This window comes from Pygocentrus nattereri, chromosome 5 (assembly GCF_015220715.1).
Source record: "Pygocentrus nattereri isolate fPygNat1 chromosome 5, fPygNat1.pri, whole genome shotgun sequence".
In the NCBI taxonomy this organism is placed as follows: Eukaryota; Metazoa; Chordata; class Actinopteri; order Characiformes; family Serrasalmidae; genus Pygocentrus; species Pygocentrus nattereri.
The window spans coordinates 28,961,709-28,980,225 of record NC_051215.1 but is presented as its reverse complement, the minus strand read 5'-3'; the positions used below and the strand labels follow the sequence as shown (position 1 = coordinate 28,980,225).

Below are 18,517 nucleotides of genomic sequence, written 5' to 3'. Positions count from 1 at the left end.
TGTGTATGAGGGTGTTAGGGGTCAGTCTGGGGATAGCAGAAGGCCGCTGGTGTTGAAGAAGAGACCTGGCACGCAGGCCACAGCCAAATCCCCACTTCCAGCGGAGCGCTGAAAAGAAGGACGAACAAAAGCATTGGGAAGGAGAGGGAGGAGGGAACACTGCGCCTGCCTTTCACGCCACACAAAAGCTGTTTTTAATGTACTCAGGATTAGGAGCCACTGGGAAAGGTCAGAATCTGCCCAGTGGACTGTGTGTGCTGTGAGTGTGTGTGGTTTTATTTTATTCAAGCAAGGGTTTTTTGTAATTGTGCACTGGTTTGGTACACCTGAAAAAGGAAAAAGGCAGCCAAAATCAGAAATAGACAAATTGAACAGGATAGTTTTCATCACATTTTAATTTTCTGAGATTCTTGAAAAGCACAGTTGTCCAATTAAATTCCTGGAGATGAAAATTTAACTTTCCCAGTCTTCTGTTGTTGCTGACAATAGAAAAAAACATTGCAGAAACAATAGGAGAATAAATAATGTTGTAAAGTAAGATGCTGCAATGCACTGCCTGGTGATAGTAACCCTAAAAGAGTAAAACACAGTAACCCTAAAAGAGTAAAAGCTAGTTTACCACATGCTTAAAAACTTGACACTAATTGATTTATGTCACGCATACCAAAGGAAGATATAAGTATTCCCACATAAGAGCATAACTGAGCTTTGAAACATGTTGGGTGGTGTGATTCCTACATTAATATCATATTTCTTGTATTGAACAGAGATTATTGTACAAATGTGGCTGTTCAGCAACGTTGGCTGAGTGCGCTCAGTGCAGCAGGCAGATATGATGCCTAAAAAGCGACCTACAGTGCATCTGCAGACCACAGCTTCAAGTTTCAGACATCATACAATCAGATGTAACAGGCTGTTCAAAAACACACCAGAGAAGAGGGCAAGCTGAGCTAAGCGGCCTCAGATAGTGAAGTCTGTGACATTCAAAATCCCATTATTTATTACTAGATTAGCTACAGTTATGTGGCTAAATTAAAGATGACAACATACTACAATCCCAATTTATACTGAAAGCACTCCAAGATTAAGCTTCAACTCACACACTGCCACTGTTCTTGCTTGTTTGTTTGCACAGTTCCTTCCGTGTTATTATTATTATTATTATTGTTGTTGTTGTTTTAAATAAAAACAATACTAACCCACCCTGTGTTGTATTTTCAATACAGTTACCTGAATAAGAGGCCTCAGGCCTAATGTAATGAAATTTTCTTCCACCTAAACTCTGGAAAATAAAATATAAGGCTAAAACTTTTTTATGAGCGATGCTACAGCAGGACCATTCACAGGTTCCCTAAAGTAAACACATACACATACAATGAGTAGACGTATGCATGTGTTCTCAATGTAACCATACAGATGTAGAAACCAATGCACACAAATCTACATCTTCACCTGTCTGGTTTGATTTGGTGACAAGACAGTGCGTGCTCGTGAATCTCTGGCTGGTGTTTAGGGCACATGGCCAAGCAGGTCTGGCTATGAAAGCCTTCGTCAGCGTGCAGAGGAAATGGATCTGGATCTAAATGAGCCGTTTGGTAGTCAGCAGTTTCATCAGCCTCCCCAGAGCCTATTAGTGCCTCATATGCAATTCAAATCTTGCTGAAGCGCTCACTGTAGCGTTTTTCTCGTCCGCCTTGCCAGTTCCTCTTTTGTTCAACACGTACATGGCTGGACAGAGCATTCCAGACTAGAAGGAATGGAAAATGTACAGGTTATATAAATGAGACTGGTTTCTAGGCTGAGGCTTCACCTGGGAGCTGAATCAGTCAGGAATTTGGGAAATTTAAAGTCACAATCAATTATATGTATGTAAATGCATACAACACCTTTAAGATGCAACATAAAACTAGCATATCATATTGTGAGCTTATAATACTGCTGTTTGTTGTGCCACTGTATTGTATTCAGAGCTTATATGCATATGCATGTCTGCTTTTGACTTAAATTGAAAATACATGTTTCCCTTTACATAGTGTGTAAATGGTCATTGGCCCAAAATTACTTGGACAAAAAGTCTGGTTCTTGTAACATCTCTGTAACATTCCCTGTAACACTCTTTGTCCTGCTCTTTCTGTTTGCCTTTTTCTTGATTTCCTAGTGCTGCATGTCTTTATATCCTGTTGTGTGGTTCCCCTTGTGGTTGGTATTGTTTCCTTGTTTAGTTCTCATTTGCTTTGTTTTACCTTGTACTGGATTTGTCTGTCCCACTCACCTATGCCCTGATGTTTTATTGACACTCTGCATTGTGTGTCAATAAAAGCAACTCGCACTTGCATCCTGCCTCAATGCCTTGGACGCTAAAGTTCCACTGACTTACATTAAAAGTAAAGTATGTTTCTCCCTTCTCCCATAAAGTTACTATTTTGGAGATACGAGGTTTTGTTTCTGACAGCAGCGATATGCAAAGGTTTGTGTCATGATTGGCCCCTCCCAGTCCTGTCCATGTGTTCGTGTTGTGTTTTAGACTGCGTGTTCTTTGTTTTGGTTTTATAGTCCAGCCCCCTTGTTTAGTGACTCCACCCCTGATTGTTCCCAACTGTGTTTCCACCTGTGCCTTGTGATCCCTTGTTGGCCCTGTTGTATTTAAGCCCTGTGTTTGCCCTTTGTTTTGATTGGTCTTTGTCTGAAATGTTTGAATTGTTTGAACTGTCTGAACTGTTGGATGTATTGTATGCTCATGGTGTTTGGTGTTTGATTCAGTGTTCATTTCAACATGTCTGTCCCTCCTGCTCTCCATGTTGGATGTTTGACCCTGGACTGTTGTAACTATGACCCTGGATTTGCCCTTAATTAAGGTTGCTTACCTCAGCACATGCGTCTGCCTCCTCGGTCCCAACCGTTACAGTTTGAGAGGCCTGGTAAACTGACACAACTGAAACTTGTTGATTTACTGATTTATAATAAGCTATCAAATCCTCTACAGAGAACACACTTTTACATAAATATAGTGCATAGTTGCTGTCTATGTGCTGATTTTAGCATATTGAGGGGAAAAAATAAAACACAAGATGTCACCTCTCCAAGCCCTGTTTTCCATTTTCATTCATAGCTGTATGCAACTCTTGCTGGGCCTTTAAAATATAATATACAATGTGCCATGTTTTAGTGGAATTTGACTGGAGGTGTACATCCCCAATTCTAATGAAGTTGGGACGTTGTGTAAAACATAAATAAAAACAGAATACGATGATTTGCAAATACTTTTCAACCTATATTAAATTGAATACACTACAAAGACAAGATATTTAATGTTCAAACTGATAAACTTTATTATTTTTTGCAAATATTCACTCATTTTAAATTTGATGCCTGCAACACGTTGCAAAGAAGTTGGGACAGGGCAATGTTTACCACTGTGTTACATCGCCTTTCCTTTTAACACTCAATAAGCGTTTGGGAACTGAGGACACTAATTGTTGAAGCTTTATAGGTGGAATTCTTTCCCATTCTTGCTTGACGTACAACTTCAGTTGCTCAACAGTCCGGGGTCTCTGTTGTCGTATTTTGCGCTTCATAATGCGCCACACATTTTCAGTGGGAGACAGGTCTGGACTGCAGGCAGGCCGGTCTAGCACCCGCACTCTTTTACTACGAAGCCACGCTGTTGTAACACGTGCTGAAATAAGCACTGACGTCCCTGAAAAAGACGTTGCTTGGATGGCAGCATATGTTGCTCCAAAACCTGTATGTACCTTTCAGCATTAATGGTGACTTCACAGATGTGCAAGTTCCCCATGCCATGGGCACTAACACACCCCCATACCATCAGAGATGCTGGCTTTTGAGCTTTGCGCTGATAACAATCCGGACAGTCCTTTTCCTCTTTGGCCCGGAGGACACGACGTCCATGATTTCCAAAAACAATCTGAAATGTGGACTCGTCAGACCACAGGACACTTTTCCACTTTGCGTCAGTCCATCTCAGATGAGCTCGGGCCCAGAGAAGCCGGCGGTGTTTCTGGGTGTTGTTGATATATGGCTTTTGCTTTGCATGGCAGAGTTTTAACTTGCACTTGTAGATGGAGCGACGAACTGTGTTCACTGGCAATGGTTTTCTGAAGTGTTCCTGAGCCCATGTGGTAATATCCATTACAGAATGATTTTAATGCAGTGCCGCCTGAGGGATCAAAGGTCACGGGCATTCAGTGTTAGTTTTGTGCCTTGCCGCTTACTTGCAGAGATTTCTCCAGATTCTCTGAATCTTTTGATGACATTATGGACTGTAGATGATGAAATCCCTAAATTCCTTGAGAAACGTTGCTCTTAAACTGTTGGACTATTTGCTCACGCAGTTCTTCACAAAGTGGTGAACCTTGCCCCATCCTTGCTCCCTTTATACCCAATCATGACACTCATCTGTTTCCAATTAACCTTTTCACCTGTGGAATGTTCCAAAAATGTGTTTTTTGAACTTCTTTGGAACGTGTTGCAGGCATGAAATTCAAAATAAGTGAATATTTGCAAAAAACAATAAAGTTTATCCGTTTGAACATTAAATATCTTGTTTTTGTGGTGTATTCAATTGAACATAGGTTGAAAAGGATTTGCAAATCATAGTATTCTGTTTTCATTTATGTTTTATACAACATCCAGAAATCATTGGAATTGGGGTTGTACACATTTTTGCATACAATTGCAACTTTGGCATGCTTAGTTTTGTTCTTCTGAAATTTCTGACTGTGTTTACAAGACATTTAAGTCATTTAATTAAAACCTTACAATGTTTCCTGCAGTTGAAACAGCTATAAAAGATAGAAAATAGAGAGAGAACATTTAAAAAAGGAAAAGAGGAGCAAGTTTTTAAGAGCCCATGACAAATTACATAATTCACACCAGCTTTTCCACAGCCACATGTCAAATGTGGAATTTATTTTACATTAATTCTCTCAAAAAGTCTTCGTTGTTCTGGGCGCAGGATTCATTTGCTATTGCTGAGATGTCAGGAAATCGAACTAGAAAGTTAACTTGGCAAACGTGCCTCCCAGAACACTGAAGTCTGTGGTGAGGTGGCTCAAAAGGTCCTAGTGCAGTCCTTCATTTGAGGGAAATTGGAATTGGTAATGCAAAGCCTTTCTCGAACTTGAAAAGCAATCAGAGTGTTGAAGGGATGACGAGTCCGCGCGAGCTCAGTTATGAATTGCTCCGTTGAGTTGTGCACTGCTGTGATGACACACAGATGAGTGTGGCGCGCTCCGCAATACAGCATGGAAATCGGCTTCCACCGCTGCCCAGCGTGTGGGAGCGCTCCGTACACCAGAGAGCACCTACAAATCTATGTACAGTCATATGCAAAAGTTAAAGCACCCCAGGTCAAATGATGTTGGGTTGATTCTCTACTTGAAAACAAATTAACATATTTACTTACATGTAAATATGGCAGTATTTTGCAAATTTTTTTGCACTACATTTAGTTATTTCGGTTTAACATATTGGGAACACATACAATATAGTAAAGGTGCTATAAGCTTTACACTTGCCACATTTTGTGTTTTTCTTTGCAAATATATATATTATTTTAAAATTCAGCAAATAAACAGTAATTGTGCATTAAAATGTGCAGCAGTGTGTTCTCTGTTGAGGATGTGTTCATTTATTTTCACTTAGAAAAGCAACAAAATGTCATTTGATCAGTTTTCCTCATTTCCTGCTCAGAGCTGAATTTATGTTCAATTCTCTATTATAAAATGACCTGAAAAACATTGGTAACACTTAATTGTAGTACACGGCTCACAAGGCTACATGACACTTACATAAGCTTGTCATGACATCTGACATAGAATAGCTATAAATGTTACATTTGCCAATTTTGATCAAAGTTAGCTAAAGCAGCCTTTATGACAGATGATGCCTATTGGAATAAGCATTTATAAAAAGCATGTATATTTATATCAAGCTTATGTGGGTGTCATGTATGCTACAGTAAAGTGTTACCAAAACATCTAAGTAACAGCACATTGTGTTTTATGATTAAACAATAAAACAGTGTGATCATTTAAAGACTAGAATTCTGGCTTTTAATAATATGCAAGTATTTGTATATTTAAGTAGATAATATCTCATTTGCATATCTAAACTTTTTTTTCTTTTTTGGCGAAGCTTCCAATACAAAAATTACTCTAAAGCATTAGTAATTACTGGCAGAGATTCATATTTGAAACATTAACCCTTATCATCAGAAACCTATTGCTTAACATTAAAGCGCTACTCTATAATAGAGATAAAACCAACGTTGCTTTGACTTGATTCAGCATTAAATGCAGCAAGGGACAGCACATAAATGAAACTTGACATGGCAACACAACTCTTACCAAAAGAAGTGAAAGTTTTTTTCATGTGCCACTGACTGACATTTATTCATGATACTGTCAAATTTAAATCATGTAACTCAAAGGTCCAGTGTCTTCAGTGTGCTCTTCTCTTTGGATGTGATTTTATGTCTTGGGGACATTTCTGCCTCCCTGAGGAAGACCTGCTACAGTCTCAGGAAATAATAGGAAATAATTAGCATGGGTGGCAGTGCTGATAGAGATTAGTTGGGTCAGCTATGCTCGTCAGGAGAAACAGGAAGCAGAGAGAGTGCTGAGAGCTGGACATTACCCAGGCACTTCACCAACTTCCTCCAGACTGAGCAAGTTGGACAGAAAGTGCCATTTTAGCTATTTAGATTTATTTAGATTTTGATTTCAGATTTTTGTGTTGGTTTAGAAATGGACCTGGTTTTCTGTTGTTGCTGTTCCTCTCTCATTTTCAAACAAGGATCTCAAAAACACAACAATACCATCGAAAAAACTGCAGTTTACTCAGAACTTAAGTTGTTTTTGACCTGATACGTTTAGTCAGCTTGCTAGGCTAACTTTACTTATTTTAGTCATTATTTACTTGACTGTGGGTTTACCTTTTTGTCTAAGTAGCAGTACTGTAATACAGCAATATTGCATAATACTTTTAATACTGTTATGAATGCTTATAGATCAATTTGTGTTAGATACAAATGCTAGTTGCCAATGACCCAAGTGGTTGGCTAAACATCCATGCATTTAGAAGGTTAATTCATAAGAAGGTTAAACTGGAATTTAAAAATATATATTATTATATATAAAACAATATAGAATAACAATATAGAATAGATATAAATAAATTAAGATGCAAGTGAAGACATTTAGAGTGTTTTGGTGTGAAATGCTCTGTTATAGATAAACTTAGGGAGACTGAATTGTTCACAGTGGTGGTGACAGAAACCACACACCTGAAGAGTCCAATGGCTCTAAACACTCCTGACCGAAAGATATTACATGAAATGGCTATACTTGAATATACTACTTTAATCCGTGTATGGCAAATATGTACATGAAGGGTGTTACAGGGCAAAAACAATTCCTATTTTTCTGACTATTTTACCATCATCAACATTACACATAGAAACTCACTGGTGGTTTGGATCATAAATAAAATGGCTATATTTGAGTAGTTGACATTGCGACCCCTGCTTCCTATCATCACCACTGTAAAGAGTTGTTAAGTTACATGTTAAAAATGTTAAATCTCTGATTATGTAAAATTATGTAGAAATCTTGAAAAATTGCTGGAATTTCCCAGTAAATCACTCAACTTGAACCAGATCTTTTCTCTTTTCCAGAAAAAAGAGAGGAAGTCCATATCAGTGTCCAGTTTGTTTGTCTACAAACACCTTGGCCACCTTTACAGATGAGCCTATTACACGTGCTCATAATTGCTTTCATGTACAGTATATGCAGTTCCCCGAAGCCCCTCCCACTCTTCCTCCAGCAGCAGACAGACTGTTGATGGAATGTGTGATATGGTGGCTGCTGTCGCTGACTCACCCTGAATCTCTCCTCCCAGGGCGTCTGCAGCAACTGGATCATCTCCAGAGGGCTGCCCAGCTCCGTGATGGCAGTCACTGTGTCCTTAATATCATTGCTGTCCTGGTAGCAGTAGCCATATAGCTGCGGGAAAGAAAGAGAGAGAGAGGGAAAGAGAGAGAGAGAGAGATTAGGCAATCAATCACTGCTCCAACTGGGTAGATAACAGCACTGTGTAGAATTTCACTGTTTTGACTCAGACGGGGTAGATTTGCGTGCGTTACTAAGGGCAGGCAAGGAAAGCACAGTATCAGGTTAAAGATAAGAGTAAATCTACATGGCTTTAGAATCAGCGCCTGTCTACCACTTTAACAAAAAAAAAAAAAAAAGTACAGTACGGTACAAGCCACTCATCCAATGCACGGAATTCTAATTAGGAAATCTGATTGTATGGCTTTAAATGAATGGAGTGCGTGGGTTTCTGGAAATATATCCAGATTCGCCCAGGGTCTCTTTCCCCCAATACTGCTGAGGCATGCTCACTGCTACATTTGGCGCTTTGCTTACAGAAACATTTTCTTAAGCTAATTTGAGCCAAAGAAGCTAGTTAAAATTAAACAGCATGAAATTTCATCTGAAAGGAAAACAACCTATGGCAGCGTGACCGGCTCTTACCACCGCCAGAGTCTCCTGCAACAAAGGGGAAAAGCTGACCGCGTACATTAGCGGATCAGGCCCAAGGACGAGGCCATTCTTCTCTCTCCCTTCTATTTTTTTGTTTGTTCACCTAAGCTGCAATCAAACCCTCCAAAGCCTATTAGAGCACAGAGTTCTCTATTACATTAGAATGCTTATGAAGTGAAGGGCTGAAAACACTCTCCTTTGTATGTGTTTGTGTCCCTCTTTATTTTAGGAGAGAACACACATGTAAATCTATACTCTTCCACAAGGCATGCTAATCCACGATATTCTGCCTGCAGACACACTGACACCTGCAAATAGAATGTAAACATCTATTTCAGGAGCAATTCTTCTCTAAATGCGGATCGATCACTCACACTTTCTAACAATGCTTAACAATGCCTTGTTTGCAGTGGATACAATGGCACGGATGCTAAAAATGTCCAATGCCAAAGCCATGCATCTTAGCGTTGCTTAGTGAAAGCACACATACATTGGGACTACACAGTAGCCACAGTTTGGGTGCGCCTGGTACATTTTTAGCATGAGGTAAAACGTTATAGATGACTCTGTCCATGCCAGCCATGTGGGCTAAGAGGAACTCTGGGCAGATGTTGACGGAGTGCCTTTGCAACAGCACCAAGCCCCTGGTACTGAGAGAGAAAAATCAACACACATTATTTTTGAAGCACGCACTTTTCCAGCAACCATTGGAGTACTTTAATGTTAAGTACCAGCTGTTTATTTGACCAGTGTCATGGTGTAGTCATGGGGTTGGGTTGGAGGGGGGGTGGACTGTGTAACTGTTATTTATGCAACTTCCTCCATTTTAATGATGCACACTAAAGCTATCCATCCATCCATTTCCCTCAGGGGCGCAGGACACTAAAGCTATTTGAGCATTAATATTTCTCTTTTATGGACAATGTTAAGCCTGCTACACTGTGAGTGTTACATTACATGACGTGCACACAAAAAAAAACAAAATACAAAAACAGCTGGACAGTCAAGCAATTCATTAAACTTAAGAGTTAAACTATACAAGAACAATGGAACTTCATCACAATCAGTACAACATTCAACAAGACCACTAAAATATATGAGATCTCCAAAGCAACGCAATGGAAATCTAGCCAATTGACATGCCTTTAGCCACAGAGGTGAAAGTTTATAACACAATACATAAACAAGTAATGTACATGCAACATATATATAAAACATAAACTTTTTGGGAATACTCACAAAACCAAGCTTTGTCCTATTTAAACATGATTTCTGCCCATTTAACATTTATTTTTTCAACATTAGTTTTCTCAAATGGATTTCAAATGAAAAACTAATAAAAAGCTACCAGCTATATTAGCAAACAATGTTAAACTATGTTTACTAAACCTGACGCCACAGTTTTCAGCAAGAGAAAATGTGGCCAAACTTTTTAAAGCAATGTTTTTGTCAGCAATCATTCAATTGCTCAAGGTCGTTTTCTCCATCTCCCTGAGCCAGTGTTTTTCTACACTGCTGACTGGCTAACGTCAGAGCTTTGGATCTAATGGAGAGCTAGGAATGCACAAAGCAGACAGAGACCACTGCAACCACTTCAAGCTGCTGACAACATAGAATGTTTCAAACCTCCAGACAGTTTTACAGACATACATCAAAGCAAAACTGTAAGTATATAAGTATATTTCACATGTTTGTCTTTTTTTTTTTTTTGGTAGAGTGGCACCCCATTGCCCATAACGGATGAAATGCCCCTAGATGTGGCTACCAGTTACTTTTAAATGAGGCAGTAAAATCACATCATCTTTGATACAATCATATGCAAAATCTTGGCCACCCCTGATGAAATGATGTTTTATTAATTCCCTAAGTGAAAATAAGTTAACACATCCTTTACAGAGAACACACTATTAATGCACAAATATCATTTATTTGCTAAATTTAACATATTGGGACGATAAATAACAGATAAAACATAGCCTGTATAAAAGTTATGGCACATATCAAAGTGTATGTATACAGTTTGATTTATGATTTATTGTGAGATGCTAGAAAGAAAACCTGACATGATGAACAAGCAGAAAAAGGGCTCAATCTGATCTCAGATTACCACTAGCAGTCAAATGGGAGCGTTCCCAGACCAGGCCAGAACTCTGTCTGAGATTAGACCCAGTTGATAGTTATCAGCAGTGAGTGTGAGTGTGTGCATGTGTGTGCACATGTTTATTTGTTTGTCTTCAATCCACATGAGCAACCGTGTGACTGAATGTGTGTGGTAGACTCCTCGGCTGCAGTGAGCGCTCTGAGAGCAAGATAACACTCCTCTGCATGAAGCAGCGCTGTTTGTCTGCTCAGCCACGCGGTGCCATTTCGTCTGACCAAGCTTCACAGGTTATCCTGCCTGTCCTGTGTAGAGTCGTTTACCACCAGATTCACTGCATCTTGCCAGCCCTACTCGGCCGGTATTCAACAGCGCAACCATTCCATGACCACGACTGTAAAAGTGCTGGCATTGCTTCAGCTGCACTTTGAGGAGAATGTAAGAAAATATTTTTCTAAAGCAGAGTTTTCTTTCTTTTTTTTTTTTTTAAATACATTTTTCTCCACTCAACTGTTAATAAATCACCAGACTACATCTCGGGTTCATGTAATGAGACAAACTGATGTACATTTTTTTGTACAGAAAGTCCTCTAACACAAACAAACACATGCAGTAACAGGGACTAATTAAACCACTGTTGGAACAGTTAAGATGAAATTGAGCCCTAAAACAAAAGAAAACATAAAAACAACTGAGACTGCTTAGTTTTTATGGCCTACATTGCAAATAAAATAAGATTCATGCCTGCTTGTATTTATGTATGTGTAGGACATAAATAAATAAACACATTAGGTATCTACTTGGTGAGGTAATTGTAAAAGTACTGGCTATTTTCAGGATGTTTCCCAAGCACAAAAGCAGGTTTCTCCCTCCAGCAGTTCACTAATTTCTGAGAAAGATGGGGGAAAGTGAGTGTGGACAGCTGGAGAAGAAAAAAAGCATGCACCCTTACAAAGGGCCCACATCATGGAAAACTGAATTTACCTCACTTATTTGAAATAAAAGACTTTGATGCAGAATATAAACATGTTTCAAAACGTGTTCACTCCCCAGTCCAGTCCTCACAGCCCATATACAGAAACTAAGCTGTGAAAACAGCCTGTTCTGAATTCGCTATTTTCACCATGTAATGAAAAGCAGTGCATTTATAATTATCCAGCTGGTCAGCCCACAGCAGTTTAGCCCCACCCACTCACACTGAAGTCATAAGGAGTGTTTCAGCCCTGCCTTTTAAATCAGACACTATACATGGAAACCAGTCCAAACAGATGTCATTTACATAAACACTCTCAGAAAAAAAGGTCTGAAACTGTCACTGGGGCAGTGTCCCTCTCGTCACTGGGGTGGCACCCTCAAGGGTACATCTCAGTACCTTTAGTCAGGGAACATAAAGGTATTGTAATCCACTGAAATTATATTTTCTAAGTTGTATTGACTCCACACCCCGTCTCATCTCCAGGCTTTTAATTTTACTGTTCTGTTTTAAAACATTAGATTATGGAAAGGCACAAATACATAATTATCCTAGAAAAAACTAAGGTACAAACTAAGGTACAAAATTGGACCTTAAAACCACTGTTGTACCTTTGAAGGAACATTTACTTTGCTTCTACCTTGATTAATGGAACATGTACCTACACAGAACCTTTATTTCTAACTGTGTATCAGTCTTAAAAGCACAGTAACAAAAACAGTCTGTTTAACAATAATGAGAGGTTGCAAAATGTACAAATTAATAATGGCCTAATGTTATAGGTGGGCCTCAAAAATGCAGCACTCTCATTTACACTCTCAGTATACACTCTTAAAAAATAAAGATGCCATTGAAGAACCACTTTTGCTTCTCTGAAGAACCTTTCAATGGAAAGTTCTTTGGAGAACCAATTTCTGCAAATGAGATGTGTAAGTGTGAAGAATGTTTTAATTTAAAGAAAATTTAAAGAATTTCCACAAAACATACAATTTCTAGGACAAACCTTTAAACTGTTAATTGTTTTGAAAGGCTTTTCACACTCATGAATCTCTATTCAAACATGGTTCTTTAGAGAGCCAAAAGTGGTTCTTTTATAGTACAAAGAATGCTTTGTGGCACTTTATCTTTTAAGAAAATACTAGAAATCTAGTACCTGCTGTGCTTTTTTATATGAATGATGTGCTTACAGTGTGCCTTAATGTGTATTTTGTTTAGGTACAATGGGGCTGGATGTTTTTGTTAATGTAGAGATTTTGGTCCCATAATCCTCTGAGACATCTCTTTCCTGAAAGCGAGGAGGAAAAACCCATGAATCATGGCAGGCGTCATGGCATCCCACGCGTACAGAGTGGGGGTGAATTACGACACTTCCACGGTCCAGCCGGAATCAAGAACGTAGGATTTTCATCCTGAATGTCATCCAGAGCTCGGCCAAAAAGGGTGGTCAGTTAATTTAGGTCATTCTTCTGCAAAAATAGCACAAATTAGGCTTCTGTTCATAACTCAGATTTTACAGGCAAGAGTGGCTAATATGGCAAAAATGACATCCTTATATTGAAGGGCTTTTTCAAACTTGTTGTGGACGTTTGCAAAGCTGGAAAAGACAAAATGCGGCAGCAAAACATCTGTCACATTTAACCTTCACCATATTTACAAGAAGCGGAAAACTGGAAAAAAAAGACTTCTTAATTTGCAAACAAAATGAATTCATTAAAAAATAAATAACAAGTAAATAAGCAAGTAAATAATGCAGTTACTACATATTGGTTGTTTTGTTCTATAATTGGTCTAATTAGTCATATTTTTATGATACATGCAGTTGTTTAGTGTTCCAGATGTACTGGCCAAACCCAGCATACTGCAGTTGTATGCAAATGACTGAACACCTCAGGCCAGTTACATGTTTTCTTGATTTTCTTGGAAAAAATAATACATAAAATATAAAATGTGCCATAACTTTTGCACTGTTTTATTTCTTTCTTAATATGCTAAACTCAGTACATAAACAGTGAATTTGCATTAAAATGTGTAGAACTATGTTCTCTGTAGAAGATGGTTTTCTTAATTTCACAAAATGCATAATTTTACCTGGGGTCCCCAAACTTTTGTAGATGACTGCATTACACTGGCAACAACTAGTTTTAAGTTCTAATGCTAAGCTATACAGATTTCAGTACATCATGTAGAGAAGCTCATTTAATGCACATTAAACCACATTTAAAATGAGAGAAGGCACTGCAGACGAATGCTCACGTATCTGCAAGCTTCTACCCAGCAGCCCAACAGCCACTCCAGTCCATGCGCCAACGCTGCTGCGTCTGCACAAAAGCATTTCTGTGTGAGGTGTTATTAATTTGTAAATATACACTGGGCCTGACAGCCTCGGCACACGCGCATGCATGCTCTTTTAACGAGTGTGCCCTGGCAGCGCATCAAAACGGTCACGGAGATGGTGGTGTTTGTGCAGGCACATAACAGGACAGGGCAATGGCAGCCAAGCGTCCACGGCTCAGGGTCACTGAACGAGCGACTGTCCGCTAGAACAAGAGAGGCTCAGTAAGAGGAGCACGATCCTGAATGCATGACCCATACGGGTGGTGATTTTCAGGCTTGTATTGAGTGTAACTGCTGTGTCATTTTCATCAGAATCTGGACAGAACATGCCTGGAAAAACTTCTGAGTCAGTTTTCCCTAAATTGAGAATCAAGCCTATCTTTGAGACTCGCTGTGCTTTTAATAGAGCAATTAAAAAAGCATTAAAACTTAGAGCAGAAGGACGCCAGAGCTTCCAAACTTTCCAATATGAGCATTTGCTTTCAGCAAATCTTTAAAATGACTCTGAGGATTCTTAAAGGGGAACTGCACCCATTTTGAGACGTCATTCAGAGTGGTTTGATGCGCCATTAAAAATAAAGGTTCTGTGCAGGGACATTTTTTCTTCATCAAGGTACAAACAATGAAAATGTTCCCTCAAAAGTACAACAGTAGTTTTAAGGTCCAAATTGTGAACCTGAAGTAAGTCTTTCCAGGTGAAAAGTTTATATTTGTAAACCAAGCAGTTAAATAAAAAGCCTGGAGAAGAGACGAAGTGTGGAGTCAATACAGCTTAGAAAATATAATTTCATTATGGTACAATTATGTTCCCTGACCTAAGTCACTAAGATGTACCCTTGAGGGTCCCACCCCAGTGACAAGAGTGGTGCTGCCCCAGAGACAGTTTCATACCTCTATTTCTGAGAGTGTGTGAAATGGTTCATTGTAGAAACTTACAGATTTCTTTACAGTGGTGGTGATAAGAACTAGGGGTTGCATCATCTAGCACAAATTAGATTTTATTTACTATCCAAAAACACCTGTGGACGTTCATATGTCTTCTGAGTTTGATATATAATGTTGACAAAGATAAACTGGTGTGAAAAAGTCCTCTTTGGGCACTATTTTACCTGTTTAACATCCTGCATGTACCTCTCCACATTCATGAATTTAAATAAATACATTTTAGGGCAAAATCCAAACTCAAAATTATTGGAAAATAAAGTCTGAGACATCAGTCAGCATATTTGTAGCCAATTTCATGTAATAACCTTCTATTATGTGGCTTTTAGAGGCATTAAACTCTTCTGACGTCTGGTTCCTAACATCACTACTGTGAACAACTCTTGACTCTCTAAGCTTCTCTAGAACAAAGCATTTCACACCAAACTGCTCTGAATGACTCCCGATGCATCTCAATTATTTAATTACAAACATTTTACATTTTAAGAATGTCTCCTTAACAAAACGGCCAAATGTATAGGAGCTTAAACACATATTCAGATGAAAGTGTTGTTACTGCAGTGAAATATTGGCTCAAGTAGAAATAAAAATGGGCCTAAAAAAGCAGCAGATCAAAAAAACAACTTAAGTACTGAGTAACTTATAGATCTGCATTGGAACAGTCGGCATCTATCAACACAGCAACTGACGTTTGTTAGACTTTCTCGTTTTGGGATCTTTCTTAAAATAAAATGATAATGCTATAAAAGTGAATGATGCTAAAGTAGTCCAGGTGCTAAACCAATATAACAAAACAAAAATAAACATAATCAATGTGAGAGAGTAAAATAGAACTGAATGAAAAATTAAATTTTCCTCACAAATGAACCATCACTCAAAAGTTTGGACACACACACAACTGAACATACATTTTTCAAAATACTTATCACAAATGGCTAATGCATAAAAATTTGAGACATTTGTTTCAAAATAAATAAATAAATAAATAGAGCAGTGGATGGCTATGTATGAAAACATTTTAAATTTAAATTCAATGAATGAAAACAAGTTTTTTTCAGCAACACCAAGGTCTCGGCATATCGTTGCTGTCCATTGAAAAACAAGCATCTCTAAAATAGTGGCTTTACAAGAGAGAAAAGCACTCTACCTTTCAATGTAAGTCAATGTAAAGAGATTGTAAAGTCAATTGAAAGTGATTTCAGAGCATTTCTCCTGGCATTTTTATAACATTTTGACATTTTTACACAACATAAAGGTCAGTTGGTGTGTTAAAACGATGTAGAAAACTAAAAATCAACAAAAATGTAGAAGCTTTTCACTGGACAGCGATGATATAATCACTGTCTGAATGTCAAAATTCCAAAATGTAAGCTGCTCTTTACGAGTTAAAACTGTATGATGAATGGAGCAACAGTAGCGTTCCAATATTCTTGAAAATAAAGTTAAGAACATTTTTTTGGCTTCTCCAATAAAGTTACCGGAGATACAAGGTTTTGTTGCGACAATAACAATATGCATATCTTTAGTCCTGCTGGAAAAGCATCTCAGGAGGCTCCTCATGGCTGCTCGAAAGAACCATCAACCATGAACCATCAACCATTTCATATCAGTGTGAAAAACTGCTTTAAGGTTATTTGAATAGTTTTTTGGTCTTTGAATATTTCCATCTGTGTTATTTCATATGCTGAATATCTTCAGTATTATTTTAAATCCAGGAAAAATAAATGCATTCTTCTCTGAGCTGGCCCAAACTTTTGGTAATCTCTTGAGAATAAGTAATAGTATTATAATCTGAAAATCTTCAGAAAAGTTTGAATTTCACTTAAGTACAGTGAACTGAGCAAACACAGCCCACCTCTGCAAGCAACACTTAATAAACTTGAGTAAAAATAGCTTTAACCTGGTGATAGCATCTAAACGATAGCATCTAAACCTAATATGCCCAGTCTCCCACTATTTCTGAATTTGAAGCCGGAAATTCAACCATTAAGAACAATAAGGACCTTTGAAGGCGCAGGCAAGCGCGTGTGAAAGCAAGAGCATGTAGCCGAGAGTGAGATGGTAAGAGAGATATCAGCGTTCTCCTCAGCTTGTCCCTGTGGCCACAGAGCCTACCCAAACAATCAGAGTGCAGAGCACAGCAGGTTAGGAGGGTAAGCAGCTCTGCGTGGTAACTGGGAAATTGAGGCCTGTCTTCAGGAGAGCTCCACTCATTTCCTCTTGCAGCTCTGGAGCTGCTGTCTTTAGTGCACTGCACCCGGATGAGCACAGAGTAAGCACTTTCACTCAGGCATTCCAGCAGGTTTAATCATTAGAAGACACCCCTGCCAGATTCAGCGCCTCTTTGTTTATCATTTGAAGAAATCTTCTGCATCACTGACAGGCAACAAGCTGGCACATTAGATGTGAAAATGAATTGCACATTTTTAAAAAAGCTTTATTTCAGCTTGATTAACTTATAAACTGGTAGAACGTTGTTTTAAAAACAAATTCCTTTTTGTGTGTGCGGTCCTTGGCCTGTCGTTAGACTAAAGGTTTCCAAATGGTTCTTGGCTTGGACATACTGCTCTAGAACAGCCTGCACTCACAAACCAAGGGAGTCAATTGACTATTGCACTGGAAATATGTCGACATAAAAGGTGAATTTCTTTGCTTTTTTAAACATTTTAAACATATATTTAAACATATAATTAAGCAAACAAAATCAGACACTGTGAGTGGTGTGATGTGAAATGTGAAACAGTGGTGGTGAAGGGAACCAGACATCAAAGAGTTTAATGCCACTAAAATCTCTGTCACAAAATAAGCTGCCTGGTGCCTTAGGCATTTTTTACAGTAGTTAATTAGTTTTTAGTAGTTTTACAGTAGTTTTAGGTTCTGTCCTAAACGTTTCTAAAACGTATCCAGTGATGGTGAGATATCTGCAGATGGTTCCCATCACCACAACTAAATAATAAGTAATGAAAATCAGTAATTCAGTAAGTTTCTTTATAACAAACTATTACACATCATACCGGATGACTTTATTTGCAAGCGAATTATGTTGAAAGTGTGAAATACATTTTATGTGAAGGTAACAATGTCCATCACCCCTTTTGGAACAAAACCTCATATCTACATTTTTGTCGTTTATCAGTTTTTGACATAATTTGAAAATGCCTGTTGCTCTTTAGATGTTGTACATTTCATGATGAATGGACCTAAAGAAACGTCCCAAAATGACTCGGGAAAAGAAGTCTGGTTCCATTGACTTACATTAAAAGTCAAGTCAGTTTGTTCTTCTACCATAAAGTTACCATTTTGGAGATACAACGTTTTGTTCTGACAGCAGCGAGATATTGACTAAATCAAACTCAATTTGGTTGAATGTGAATGTGAGGCATTAAATTAATGTGTTTCACTTTTATGCTGCAAATAACATGAGTCTGGTAAGGCACTTTAAATGCTGCTGCTAGACCCATAGTAAAAAAAATGTAGCTTATGCATGACACATTGTGTTAAATGACTAGTTGCCTCTTACTTATTTGATTCATGCTTTTTTTTAATAGACATCTGATTTTAGGAGCAAATTATGTTGTTTATATTCCAAGTTTGGCTAATAAAAGG

General features: G+C 38.3%; 1 protein-coding gene across 1 annotated transcript in view; it reads right to left on the bottom strand.

The window, feature by feature from the left end:
• pkdcca (protein kinase domain containing, cytoplasmic a) overlaps positions 1-18,517 on the bottom strand; it is a 51,755-nt gene that overhangs the window by 22,139 nt on the left and 11,099 nt on the right. Inside the window, exon 3 of the mRNA XM_017690633.2 lies at positions 7,902-8,024. Coding sequence (XP_017546122.1) covers positions 7,902-8,024 — 123 coding nt within the window. The remainder of the gene's footprint in view (positions 1-7,901; positions 8,025-18,517) is intronic.